Below are 12,311 nucleotides of genomic sequence, written 5' to 3'. Positions count from 1 at the left end.
TTATATTGATAATTTCTGCTCTTGATCACATACAGGGTTAATCACTAAAGTGAAAATTGTCGGATAGTCAAAGTGAATTCACAGCAAATTTCAAATTTAAGGCCAAAATAGCTGAACTAAAGAGGATGATCATTTTCTAATTTGGCTATTTTGGCCTACATTTCGAAATTCCCTCTGTATCACTGGCAGTTCACATGTTGAAGAAGAATCCTGTATGTGTATATTACGTATGGATATTAACAATGCTATCCTGAATAATTGTATAACCATATGGCCCGGCTGCTAGGGCTCGGTTGCACAACATTCCAACGTTTAATACAGTAATAATATTGGTACAGTTTCATTATATTTCAAATGAAAAGTTAGCATACATAATAAAATGATGCAGGAAACTTGCTTTTATCTTGATATTTCACAGAAGAAAAACAGATGTTGCCAGCATGTGCCTGATAATATCTCTGCTTCATAGAGACGTCTATCTTCATTATGTGAAGCTTTGTTAGGGAGTCAGTAAGACCTCTCAGATCCAAAAAGGAAGATACTGGCTCTAATTATTTTAAATGAAATGGGATAGCAGCTTGACAAAGACAAAACATATTGCATATAATACATGTAGGCTGGTCTAAAACATACTCAACAATGTCTATTATCCTCTTGTCTATTTCTTTAGTGAACAATTTAGCAATTTTTGCTTTTCCAATTGTAAAACTCCTTATACCACACTTAGCCGCTCAGCATGCTCTATCTATAGTGACCATCAAGTCTCGTCAGAGTGTTCGCTGAATACAAAATCATTATCGGATTTTCATGCTACAACACATAGTTATTCACTAAACACTGAGCTACGCTGAATTAAAAACTAAAGGACAACATTAAGGCAAAATGCACTGATTTGTAAACATTCTTCAACTCGCTCATTGTCATACAATGTCTTGCAATTCATTTTTACTTTGCTCCTGTTGAGTGAAAAAACTCCACAGTTTGGGACAGCTCACTACTATGTCTAGCATGATGAGCATTTAATGGTATATCATAAAGTTCTTATTTTTGTTAGCCAACAGTCTTGTTACATTTACTTTTCCTCTGATTTCAATAAAGGTTCTCCAGCAGTTGGAGTATAAAACACACACTTTTGATTGATACACTGCTTTGGTATTTACTGTACTGGAGACTGTGTACACTTACCTTTACATGTTCGGTGCCTTCTTCATCTCGCATTCACAGACGTGAAGCTGTTGTCCAGCATCTCTGTGTAATTTTGGCATATCTTTTGTGATAACTCTCCAGACAAAGGCACTTGAACTAAAGCCATTTTGCAATATATTCTCCAGCTTGGGATTTCTCCAAGCACTTCAGTGATATGAACTGTTCGTGGTGCTTGGAGTCTGTACGTGCAATGTTTCTCTATGAAATGCTGCACATACACTCACTATAATTTGTAATATTCTCGATTCCAGGTTGACACTGAAGCCTCAGATTAATCAGGTGGTAAGCTCTTGCCACTACCACCTGAAGCTTCTGACGTCTATTTTCAGATTCATTGCCCCCTCCGATCAAATCTCGGTGGTCAACGCCATCATCAGTAGCCGATTGGACTACTGCAATGCTCTGTACATTGGACTGCCTCAGAACATCATACACAAGCTACAGTTGATACAGAACGCAGCTGCAAGGCTACTTACGGGTGTGGCCCGCAATGACCATATCACTCCATCATTAAGAGCCTTGCACTGGTTGCCCGTTCGTGAACGGGTTCTGTTTAAAAATGGTTGTTTGGTATATAAGGCAGTCCATGGTATGGGACCAGACTATCTGAAGGATAAATTCACACGCTATACTCCCAGTCGATCCTTGAGATCGGCTGATTTAGCCTTATTGAAGATTCCAAATTTTAAAAAGAAAAAGTGCGGAGGGAGAACGAGTGATGTTCAGGGAGCGCAATTTTGGAACTCCCTGCCTCTGACATTAAGACTTGAGAATGATCTACTGAAGTTTCGCCGGAGCTTAAAAACAGTTTTATTTGCTCAGGCGTATGGGATGACATGAAACTTTTAACCTGGTTCAAATGCATGTGATTATAATGCTGTTGTTTGCTGGATATTGTTTTGTCTGTTTTATTGCTGGTATGCGCATCGAGACCCTATGGGTAATAAGACTGCGTTTCTTAAGAATTTTTAATAAATAAATAAATAAATAAATAAATGTGTGTAGGTAGCAGTAAATTTAACAAGGATTCCCAAACCTTGTAAAACCAATAGACCAGAGAAAAAAGACAGATATACTGTGCCAAATTTAGGAGAAATAAAGGAAACCCTTGCATGTGATAGTTTAGTATACATGTACATGAATGAGTCAATTAATGTGCTTTGTATATATATATATCCTTAAAAAAGAACAAAAAGGACAAACAATAGTGCAGTATGAATTAACAATATGACTTTGAATGGAATTAATATGAAGAGCACACTCACACTTTGAGTACTACTAGGAGCTCTACTGCACATACAAAGTTTAGTCTCTTTTCTCCCGGAGGTGTAACTCCACCTCTCAAAGCATAATTGGAGCATCATTAGAAATCCTGGTACTAGAGTTCTGGGCTGGTTAATATCAATTCTGTGCCTACTGGGAATCCGTTGACAGCACACACACTATGCTGGTGACAGGCATGCAATAGTGGTCCATCCCTCAGTGATCCATCCCTCCATCTCATATGCTTCCATGGCAGCTAGTGGGAGTGGCATCAGTGGAGTTGGATCAACCTGAGGGAAGAATTTGGCCTTACTACTGGAATGAAGGTATGTTTTAGCTTTATGTTCTGTTCTTTTTTTATTTTTATTTTTTTAAACTTTGAGTGAGGTGCGACCAGGATTGCTCTAACCAAAACCACGATTTTCTTAAAATGCTGTTTTTTGTTAATATCTGTTTATTTCGACGAGAGGTTTTCCCATCATCCTTTTTTTTGTTTTTTTGAGTCAAGCATAACATAGAACGGTAAAGTGCACAACACTCAGGTCTGTGTCAATAAAGCGTAACACCATGGAACTCGCAGGTTCCTTAAACATTTAAGCAGGTCTCCCTTGTTATTGGGTTAGCTGCATGCCAGTTGGTTACCAGTTAGCGTTTCAATAACAGTGTTTGTGTGAGGTTGTTACCCTAGTGACCATTTGGATGTTCGTCTGCGTGGTGTCGGTATGTGTCTCTCCCACTGTGTGGATGGGGCATTTTCCCAGTCACCAGTGGCTACTATCTATTGGTTAGTCCCAACAAAGAACTCCTTGCGCGAAAGTCTAGTGAGTTGGTCAGTATGTGAGGGAGAAAGGGGGTGGGAGGGGTCGGAGGGTAGTAAAGGAAGTAGAAGGAGAGTTTTGCTATCAGTGGCTTGTGTTGTGCTCATATTAACGTGTTGCTCCGTCTCTACTGGTGGTGTCAAAAATACTGTTTTTTTGGATGGAGTAACTTTAAAGTTCCAAACTGTATGGATGATTGTTTTATTTAGGTGTGCACTCTAGGCTGTTTCTGTGTTTTAAATATTGGTTTAGGAAGCAAATAGTGCCCTCAGCCCGCACACTGGATATTTTAATGTCATGGTTAACCCATTTTAGATGAGGGTGCCGATCTTTCATTTAAAGTGGATAGAACACGGTGCACAAAATGTAACTGGATTACAGGGGTTCTAAAGGCATAATCTTGTGTCAGACATCAAAATGAAACAATACTAGAAAAATATCCGATCATTTTTAGAAAATGCAATGGCTAGACATTTTCTATTGGGAATGTGTATCGTCATAAAGTACCCATTTCATTAATTGCATTAAAAGTGTTTAATTGGCCACTTGGGTGGTCACATTCCTAATTCGTAATCTTGTTTATCTCCCACACAGAAAACATTCAGGGCTATGTACGATTACAGTGCACAAGATGAAGACGAAGTATCATTCCGGGATGGCGATTATATAGTCAATGTGCAGTCCATTGATGAAGGTTGGATGTACGGGACTGTACAAAGGACTGGGAAAGCAGGAATGCTTCCGGCAAACTATATTGAGCTTTGTAACTGATAGAACGCTTTACTTTCATTTATTTAGTACGCACTATGCATTTTTTTTATGTTGGTGAGGATTAGATGGATCATGAATTACTTATCGTTCTAAATCACAAAATTAAATTTTACATGACGTGCTTATGTAAAAAGCAGTGTCATAGACTCTTATAACAAGCTTCATATATTGATAGGAAAATTAAATAAATTGTAAATGGAAATGGTGGCACAATTACTATTCTGCCCGACCTGTCAGCGCAAAAGGTTTTAAATGGTACTGTACAGAATTAAGTTTTATTTTCCATTGACGTCCACTCATATTTTCATGCTTAAGCAGTTAAACAAACTACTCGAGGGCTGATATTATTAGACAATCCATAAGGAATATTACATGTGGTTTTATATATTCTGCATTACTATACCTTATATAATCTTTGTCTACCCAGTAATGCTGGTAACTATGGATTAATTACATTTGCCATAATGCTTTAATATCCCTTTGACTTTTAAATCCATTCCAATGGATTCCATAAAGAATAATCCAACAGCAGCCTTGTACTAGTATGAAATCTTAAAATTATATTTTAAAATATATATTCCCTAAACTCCTGTATCAAGCTCTTCTAAGACAAACAGTATTACTCCTGTTCTTTACCAGTTGGGCTAAAACCTATAGTGCTCTGTAATAGTTTTCCCTTTGTCAACATTATTCACAGTATCCTAATTAAAACTACTTGTACAATGATATTAATAGGTAAACAAAAATATAGAAAACCAAAAGAATAAAAAAAGAATATATATATATATATATATATAAAAAGTATCTTTCTTTTGCTTTTAGTCACTGCCATTTGCAGCAAAGGGTAAGATCATAGTATCATATTCTCAGACCCGACAGTGTTTTGTTATGATGTAATCCATTGCAACACCAGATGGTTTTGTCTAATGGAGATAGGTGTGATTATTGAGGCATTAACCCAAGCCAACACTTTATCTTACTGGTTTCTACTGAGGATAGGTGTAGAATGAATGATGCCTCAATGCGTTGGAGAAAAACATATGTTACAAAATAAGTTATAGAAACTTAAAAAAAAAAAAATACTTTAGCACTTGTATTATTAAATGTAAATGTTTAAGAAATAATCCGCATAACTGGAAGGTGCGTTATATTTTTTTGTAAATCTACTTAGAGGTAATATTAATGGTTAAATTAGATTTTTAACCCATTCAGGACTTGCGACATGTCAAAACTGGCGTAGCGACAAGGCATTTTTATGACTTTTCTGTCCTGAACAGATTCAGGTGCTTTTTATGCAGTGCTGCAAACTAAAAGGATATATAAAAAAAGCACAATATATTAAATGACATTCACCAAAGTCTAGGAAACATTATCATTAACAGTATGCTGTTTCTTTGAATTGATTTGTTTTGATACGTATATTATATCACCGATTTGCTTGTAGATTTATTATGTGCCGAATTAAAAAAAAAAATACACTGGGATAGTACTGGACAATCATGAGTTCTACACAATGCACTAAAATAAAAATTATTTTATCAATATTATTTTACTGGTGTAGCTTGAAATATTTAGCATATTGTTTAGAAAAAAATTAATATTAAAAAAAAATTATTTTTTCTTTATATTAGAACACTAATAATTTTTCCAAATAATATATTCTGACACAGTTTCGAAGACCACCAAAAATGATGAGTTTAAAGGTAAAATACAACCCCAACAAGTCTGTGTGTTGCACTATATAAGCATACATACAGAAACACTAAACCATTCTTAGTAGTTTTAACTGTTATTTTAACGTATTTTGAATATAACATATTTCAAAAGGTGTGTCTTCATGTACGAGTGGGATAAACAACACCTAAATTGCAGACTGCAGTGTATTCCGAAGACTATTGTCTCTTCCCTACCTTGGCAAAACTAGATAAGTCACTCTAAGTAAAACATAAATGAACATTGGTATACCATCAGTGTTGGTATAAAAATAAATGAACATAGTATACCATCAAACCTGTCCTGTAAATATATTCAGCATCCGTTGAAAACATATAACCTATGTAAAAATGGGATAATTGCAAATATTGATACAACTGTTATAATAACTTTCACACTACAATTTATTAATGTACTACACAGTGCTGTTTGATTGAGAATGTATAATAGCCCTGTGTGTAATGTATAAATAACTATCTACAAAAGAGTTTGATGTAAAGAAGAGATGAAATTTGGGGACTAGGAAACTTGAGTCATTATTGTTTTCTGCCACTTGGGGGCACTGTTATTTGTCAATGTGCCAAAGAGTTTCATATTTGTAAAAAGAGCTTTTGGTTGAACCATCTATAGATTCATGTAAGAGCACAAAGTGTATTTGAAGGAAACTTTGGAATTGGGAGTAATAGTATACAAAAAAAGTAACATATTGTATATAGGGCTTGTTTTTAAAGAAAGGTGATGATTTGAAATCCAGATGGGAGTTTAAAGCTTTTGGGAAACATTTTAAAAAACTACGAATGTAGTAAGGCAAAATATTGCAAATAATTCTCCAAGTCAGCTATGTCTTCATTTTAGCTTATTGTGTCCTAAAATGTGGAATTAAGTTTAAAGTCTTGACAATTCACACTTTAGTGAATTATCATGACGTTTCTTTTGTGTCTGTCCCCAAAACGGACCTTTGTAATTAAAGTTTGCCACATTTCTGCATTTAGATCAGAAAATAAAAATATTGATAAGTGGTTATTTACTAAACAATGGCATTTGGTGTGTTACCATCTAAACTGCAAAGTGTAGTTGTTGGGCTGGATAAATACTTTGATTTGATTTTCCAACTCAAATATTTGCCCGTGAAATTCAAAACCTCACAGTGCACCATTTACTGCAACATTAAATACTGGCTTCATCTGAATCTCAGTAAATACTACATGCAAATGTGGCAAGACTGTAAAGGCTTAAATGCAAAATTCAAATGTTTATCTTGTCATCCTGTAATTTTGTGACTGTGGTTTAATTTGTTTGTCAGGTTCATTTGCTGTCATTTTAATAAGAATCCCATCTCATGTTTAAAACCAGATACACGGGCACCGATTTAATATTTATACGATTTTCAGATGATTTCATATTTTTGGGTGAACTGTTAAAATTAAATATCAAAATATAATAATATCATATTTAAAAAAAATATATCACAGCATAAAGGAATATCTAGGTATTAGAATATGAAATTATTTTTCAAAAGCATTTTAAAAGTGTTTCCAGAAATGTGAAATCATTTGAACAGCTTATGCAAAAGTAATAGATTGAGGCAATAGTGTCAAACAAAAGCACAGATCATGTTTGGAACAATGCAACAATATGTTGGATACTGCCTACATAAATATCATGGGACCATTACTTTGTATAGTAACATTTAAACCCAAGGGATTTTTTAAATATTTGTCAAGTTGCAGTGTCTTGAGAGCCGGGCTGGAGCGTATTTTTTTTTTTTTTTGCTCTAAAATTTACAAGTTGATTTCCAAATAAACAAAAATCACTCAGGAAAGAGAGTAAACGAGCTTGCTTAATCAGAGTCCCTCCAAATAATGGGCGTGAACCTAAGTTGGATATAATAAGAGCATGAAATCTTCAATTGAAGCATTACACGTAAATGTATATGGAATGCTAATAAAATTAACATTATGCACTATTCATTATCTATAGTGAAGACAATGTAGTCCAGGCACTCAGGGTCTTTTTCAAACTGCTGTTTTATTGGAGAAACACGGCACATACAGCAACGTTTAGATCCACACTCGGAACTTTGTCAAGCTGACTCAGCTGACTTCGATCTTTGTCAGCTTGACAAAGATTCGAGTGTGGATCGAAACGTTGCTGTGTTTGCCGGGTTTCTCCAATAAAACTGCTGTTTGAGAAAGACCTGGGGTGCCTGGACTACATTGTCTTCACTATATGACATAGGGGTTTCCCAGATCTAGGTACAGTACAGCAAAGTCTCCAAATGATGAGAGTGCAGATCCCTCCTTTGTTTACTATTGATTATCTAATCAAGACATTTCCTCCGATATACCCTTCAATTGGGGATTTCATTGGTTGTCAAATAACCACGTTATTTTCTTAGTGAAAAACACCAACGATCCAATTTGCCAATGCAATCTCAAGCAAATGTATAGCTTAAAGCAGCTCTACTACAACAATATGAATTTAGATTTTTTTTTTTATATATAGATATAATCTTTATGAAAAACTCATATTAATTGCATTGGAATTTCATTGAAATTTCAGAGCAATCAAAATATATCATAAGATAAAATTAGTACAACTTCTGTAAGTTCCAACAGCAGTTGCTAGTGAGAGATGTGGGTATCGAGCTTCTTCTCACTCATACTGGTTTTCCATTAACTTTGACCTTGACACGGCTCCTGATGGATGAATCACCAGAAGCTGATGAGAGAAGATGAAGGTGCGGATGAAGGAGAATTTCAGGTACGTATATGCATCTTTTGGTTCACCCCTTGGGCTGCCACATATAAAGTGGGGATGTCTGCTTAGGGAGTCTATGCAGAATATGACCACAAAAAGTGATTGAGCTACTTTCAATTAAATTTTTAATTTTTTAAGAAACATTTATGTTCACAGATAAGATTTATTTACGAAATAGCGAACTGTAGTAAATGAAAATATAATTGCAAATTCTAGGCAGTTTACACCCGTGGTCTATGTGTGATCACCCACTTGTGTATTTACTAAAATTAGAACAGCGAAGAATTAACAAAGAAATTACACATGGAAGTGAAATAAAAGGCAAACTGGAAAAATCCTCCATCTCGACAATTTTTCAAGCTGAACTTTTTTTTTTATAACCTTAACAATTACTAGCTTAGCAAACAGACAGTGCTGCAGCATTGTACAACATTGTGGGTATTTCTCTGTATTTACTGAAGATAAAAAACTAAAATCTACGAATAGAACATTTTCTAAGTATACTGCGAGATCGGCTAGTGCGGCACATATTCCATTTTATTGACTGTAAAGATCCATATTACATGTGTTACAATTCAGAGTTTTGTCTTATTTCAAATTGTTCAGTAAGAAGTAATAATGTGCATTAGCATGGCTTGGAACAAGAGACAGCACGTTTTACACAAATATGTGCAAGATAAAAAAAAAAAAAAAAGCTTAGAATTTGTGACTCATTGCCTATTCTTGTCTACATTTTGCAATATGATTTTTAAGTCCCCATAACTTGACAAACTAGGTTTTCTCAATTTTCTTCTTTTATTATTTGCTGAATTCATAAAATGGATATATTTTTTATTACAAATGTTACACTAAAGTGTGCAACCCCCATGCGTATTCTCCATATTTTCTGTATTAGTGAATAAACAACATTTAAGTGTCGTCTCCAAAAAAGTTACACAGAAACTCAGAGAAAATGTATTGATAAATGTTGCACGCTGGAGGCTTGCATTTATTAAGGAGATAGCTAAAAGACATCTGACAGATATATTTCTATTTTAATGAGGGATACATATAAAATAATACACACCTTACAGGATGGCATAGATTACATTTACAATACTTTACATGCATGTCCATACCAGGCCCCCTTAAGAGACAAACCTTCTTGCACTCTTTATAAGGTTTACCTTTATATATTGTTACTTGGAGAAAAACACAGTCATGCATCATAAAGAGGTTTTAATAAAATAACTGCTAGTTTATTACTCAAACTGAATGTAAAATAGTGTCCTAAGAATGAATATGATGCCAGCATTTGCTTGTAAACGTATGTGTTGTTAAAATGTCATATGTTATGCAATAGGTTAATATAATCAGGTATTAAAGTATATTTTAGCAAAAAAAGTTTTGATCTGTTGTGCTTTATTTCTTAGAAAACGTACATTGACTAGATATTTCATCCAACTGTAGCAAGGCAACCTTCTAAATACATTAAAAATAAAAATGTAATGCCGTACTCAAAATATAATGCAAAACATAATCTTATTAGTAGAGTCTATAAGATGTAAACTCTAAAGTGGAGAACAAAAAACAGGGCGCAAGAGAGTACGGAGAACAGGCAGCAGCTGAAATAGCCTGCCCTTCGGTGGGTCCCCGCTCAGATCTCAAGCTGGTTTTAGCTCATCTTGTGCCATTACAGAGAGAACATCTCTGAAGCATATCAGACTGGTCCCACCCGTATGGGTAGTCCAGATCCGAAATGCCAGCAAGTTCCCTCTGCACGAGATGTGTTGTTCAAATGTCATCTGTTATGCAATTGGTTAATAAAATCAGGTATTAAAGTATATTTTAGCAAATAAAGTTTTATTCTGTTGTGGATTTTTTTTCTAAGAAAACGTACCTTCACGGGATATTCAATTCAACTGGAGTTAGGCAACCTTTTATATACATTATATGAAAGATAAAAATTGAGAAATCATAATGTATTATTCATACAAGGAGATGTAAATTACTCTTGAACATATACAGATCAGACGTTTTAATACATTATATATTTGGTAGATTCTGAAGAAAAGTAGAAATACATTGATATTAAGGCTTCGAACATATCTTTGTCTTTTGTGTGATGATATGATTTTGAATGCCTTCACGTATAGCCTTGAATGCATCCAGAAAATGAAATCTGCATTGTCACAAATGTCTGGATTCTGCCACTTGATAAGGTAGAAATAGAAAATTGTCCAGGCACTCCAGTATACAAAAAGGCAAATTTATTAAACCCACTGCCACTCACAATGTTTCGACCTACACGGTCTTTGTCCAGCTGTAGGTTGAAACGTTCTGAGTGGCAGTGGGTTCAGTAAAATTTTGTATCCTGGAGTGCCTGGACCGTTTTCTATTTCTACCTTATCAAGTGTTTGGTTCCTGGTACTGGGACTGGCCTGGTTGCTCCCAGATACATATTATAGGGGATTGCGTGCATTTCCACATCCTTGTCTTGGATTCTGCCACTTGTCATGATTTTCTTTGTTCAGAAAAACAAAACACAAAATTCTCAACTATAATTATTCTATGCTCAACTTTTCTGTGCCAGCTACTCTTTGTTACTGCTACCCACAAACCCTGTTTCCATTTCTTTTTTTCCTCATTGGTGTTTAACTAGTTGGAACTCCTAGAACAGACATTCAAGTGATCCATTGGATGGTTTAACTCTATAGAGCTAAAAGTTCAAGTTATATCTTACTTCGCACCCCAACACCATAAGCGCTAAGAGTGCAGCTTGACAGATGTGCACTTATAATTCTATGCACCGAAAGTAGTGTGGCATACAATGGTTCTAAAGATAATTTCTCTAGAAAGTATATTATTAATTGCTCTAATGACATGTTGACGCTAATGACAATGTTGGATGATTTGATTTTCAAAGCTGCAGCTACTTTAAGACATGAACTAATCTCCCATATTCCGGTTCATGGTCAAGATTTAAAAACAAATTGGACATTGACAGTTCTGATATCTCACATTTTTCTTTCTCATTCTATTTAGACATGAATGGATCCTATTCTCAAAATGTTATGATATATAGAATATTTTGAGACCCGTATGACTCTTACTCTTGTAGAAGGTCAATAAAATATGTTGTCTTAATTAAAGTGGGCTAAAAGAGCAGTCTTTAACCCCTTCAGGACGGGTGACGGACGAGGTCCGTCATCAAGGGAATACCCTTAACGACGGGTGACGGACCTCGTCGGTCACGCGGTAAAATTAACCCCAGATCGCCGCAATTGCGGCAATCGTGGGGTTAATGGTGCTCCGGTATGCCTCTGTATTAGAGGCAGACCGGGAGCACCGGATCCGGCTGCCCCAGTACATGTGCCCGCTCTGACAGCATGTCAGAGCGGGCACATGTGCTCAGTATACTCACCTCCACCTCCCTGCACTTCCGGGTTCACTGTGAAGTGCAGGGAGACGGATCTTCAGTGATCCTGCCCCCTCGTGTAAAAAAAAAAAAAAAATTACAATTCAAAAATTAAAATCCCACCCCCCTTAACCCATTTTAATAAAAATTAACCCCTTCCCTGCCAATTGATCACTGACTACAGTGATCAATTGGCAGGGATTACATTTTAATATGATCTGATTTTTTTTTTAACCCCTGAGGGTTAATTCTTTTTTTTTTAACCCTCAGGGGTTAAATTTATTGTATTAATTAATTTAAATATTTTAAAATGATAAATTTAGCTAGCTGGGGAGGGTGGAAGTTAGTGGGGAATTGGGGGATTTAGTGTTAGGCTAACTAGG

General features: G+C 35.4%; 1 protein-coding gene across 4 annotated transcripts in view; it reads left to right on the top strand.

The window, feature by feature from the left end:
- NEBL (nebulette) overlaps nt 1-6,550 on the top strand; it is a 200,603-nt gene extending 194,053 nt beyond the window's left edge. For all 4 annotated transcript variants that reach the window (XM_063452527.1, XM_063452526.1, XM_063452524.1 and 1 more), the window contains one exon: nt 3,882-6,550. In XM_063452527.1, the coding sequence (XP_063308597.1) occupies nt 3,882-4,058 (177 nt within the window). In that variant the 3' untranslated portion in view covers nt 4,059-6,550. The remainder of the gene's footprint in view (nt 1-3,881) is intronic.
- The last annotated feature ends 5,761 nt before the right edge of the window (nt 6,551-12,311 follow it).

The sequence above is a fragment of the Pelobates fuscus genome, chromosome 4 (genome assembly GCF_036172605.1).
Source record: "Pelobates fuscus isolate aPelFus1 chromosome 4, aPelFus1.pri, whole genome shotgun sequence".
NCBI lineage: Eukaryota > Metazoa > Chordata > Amphibia > Anura > Pelobatidae > Pelobates > Pelobates fuscus.
The sequence above is the reverse complement of the archived record's forward strand: the minus strand, read 5'-3'. Positions and strand labels throughout refer to the sequence as shown.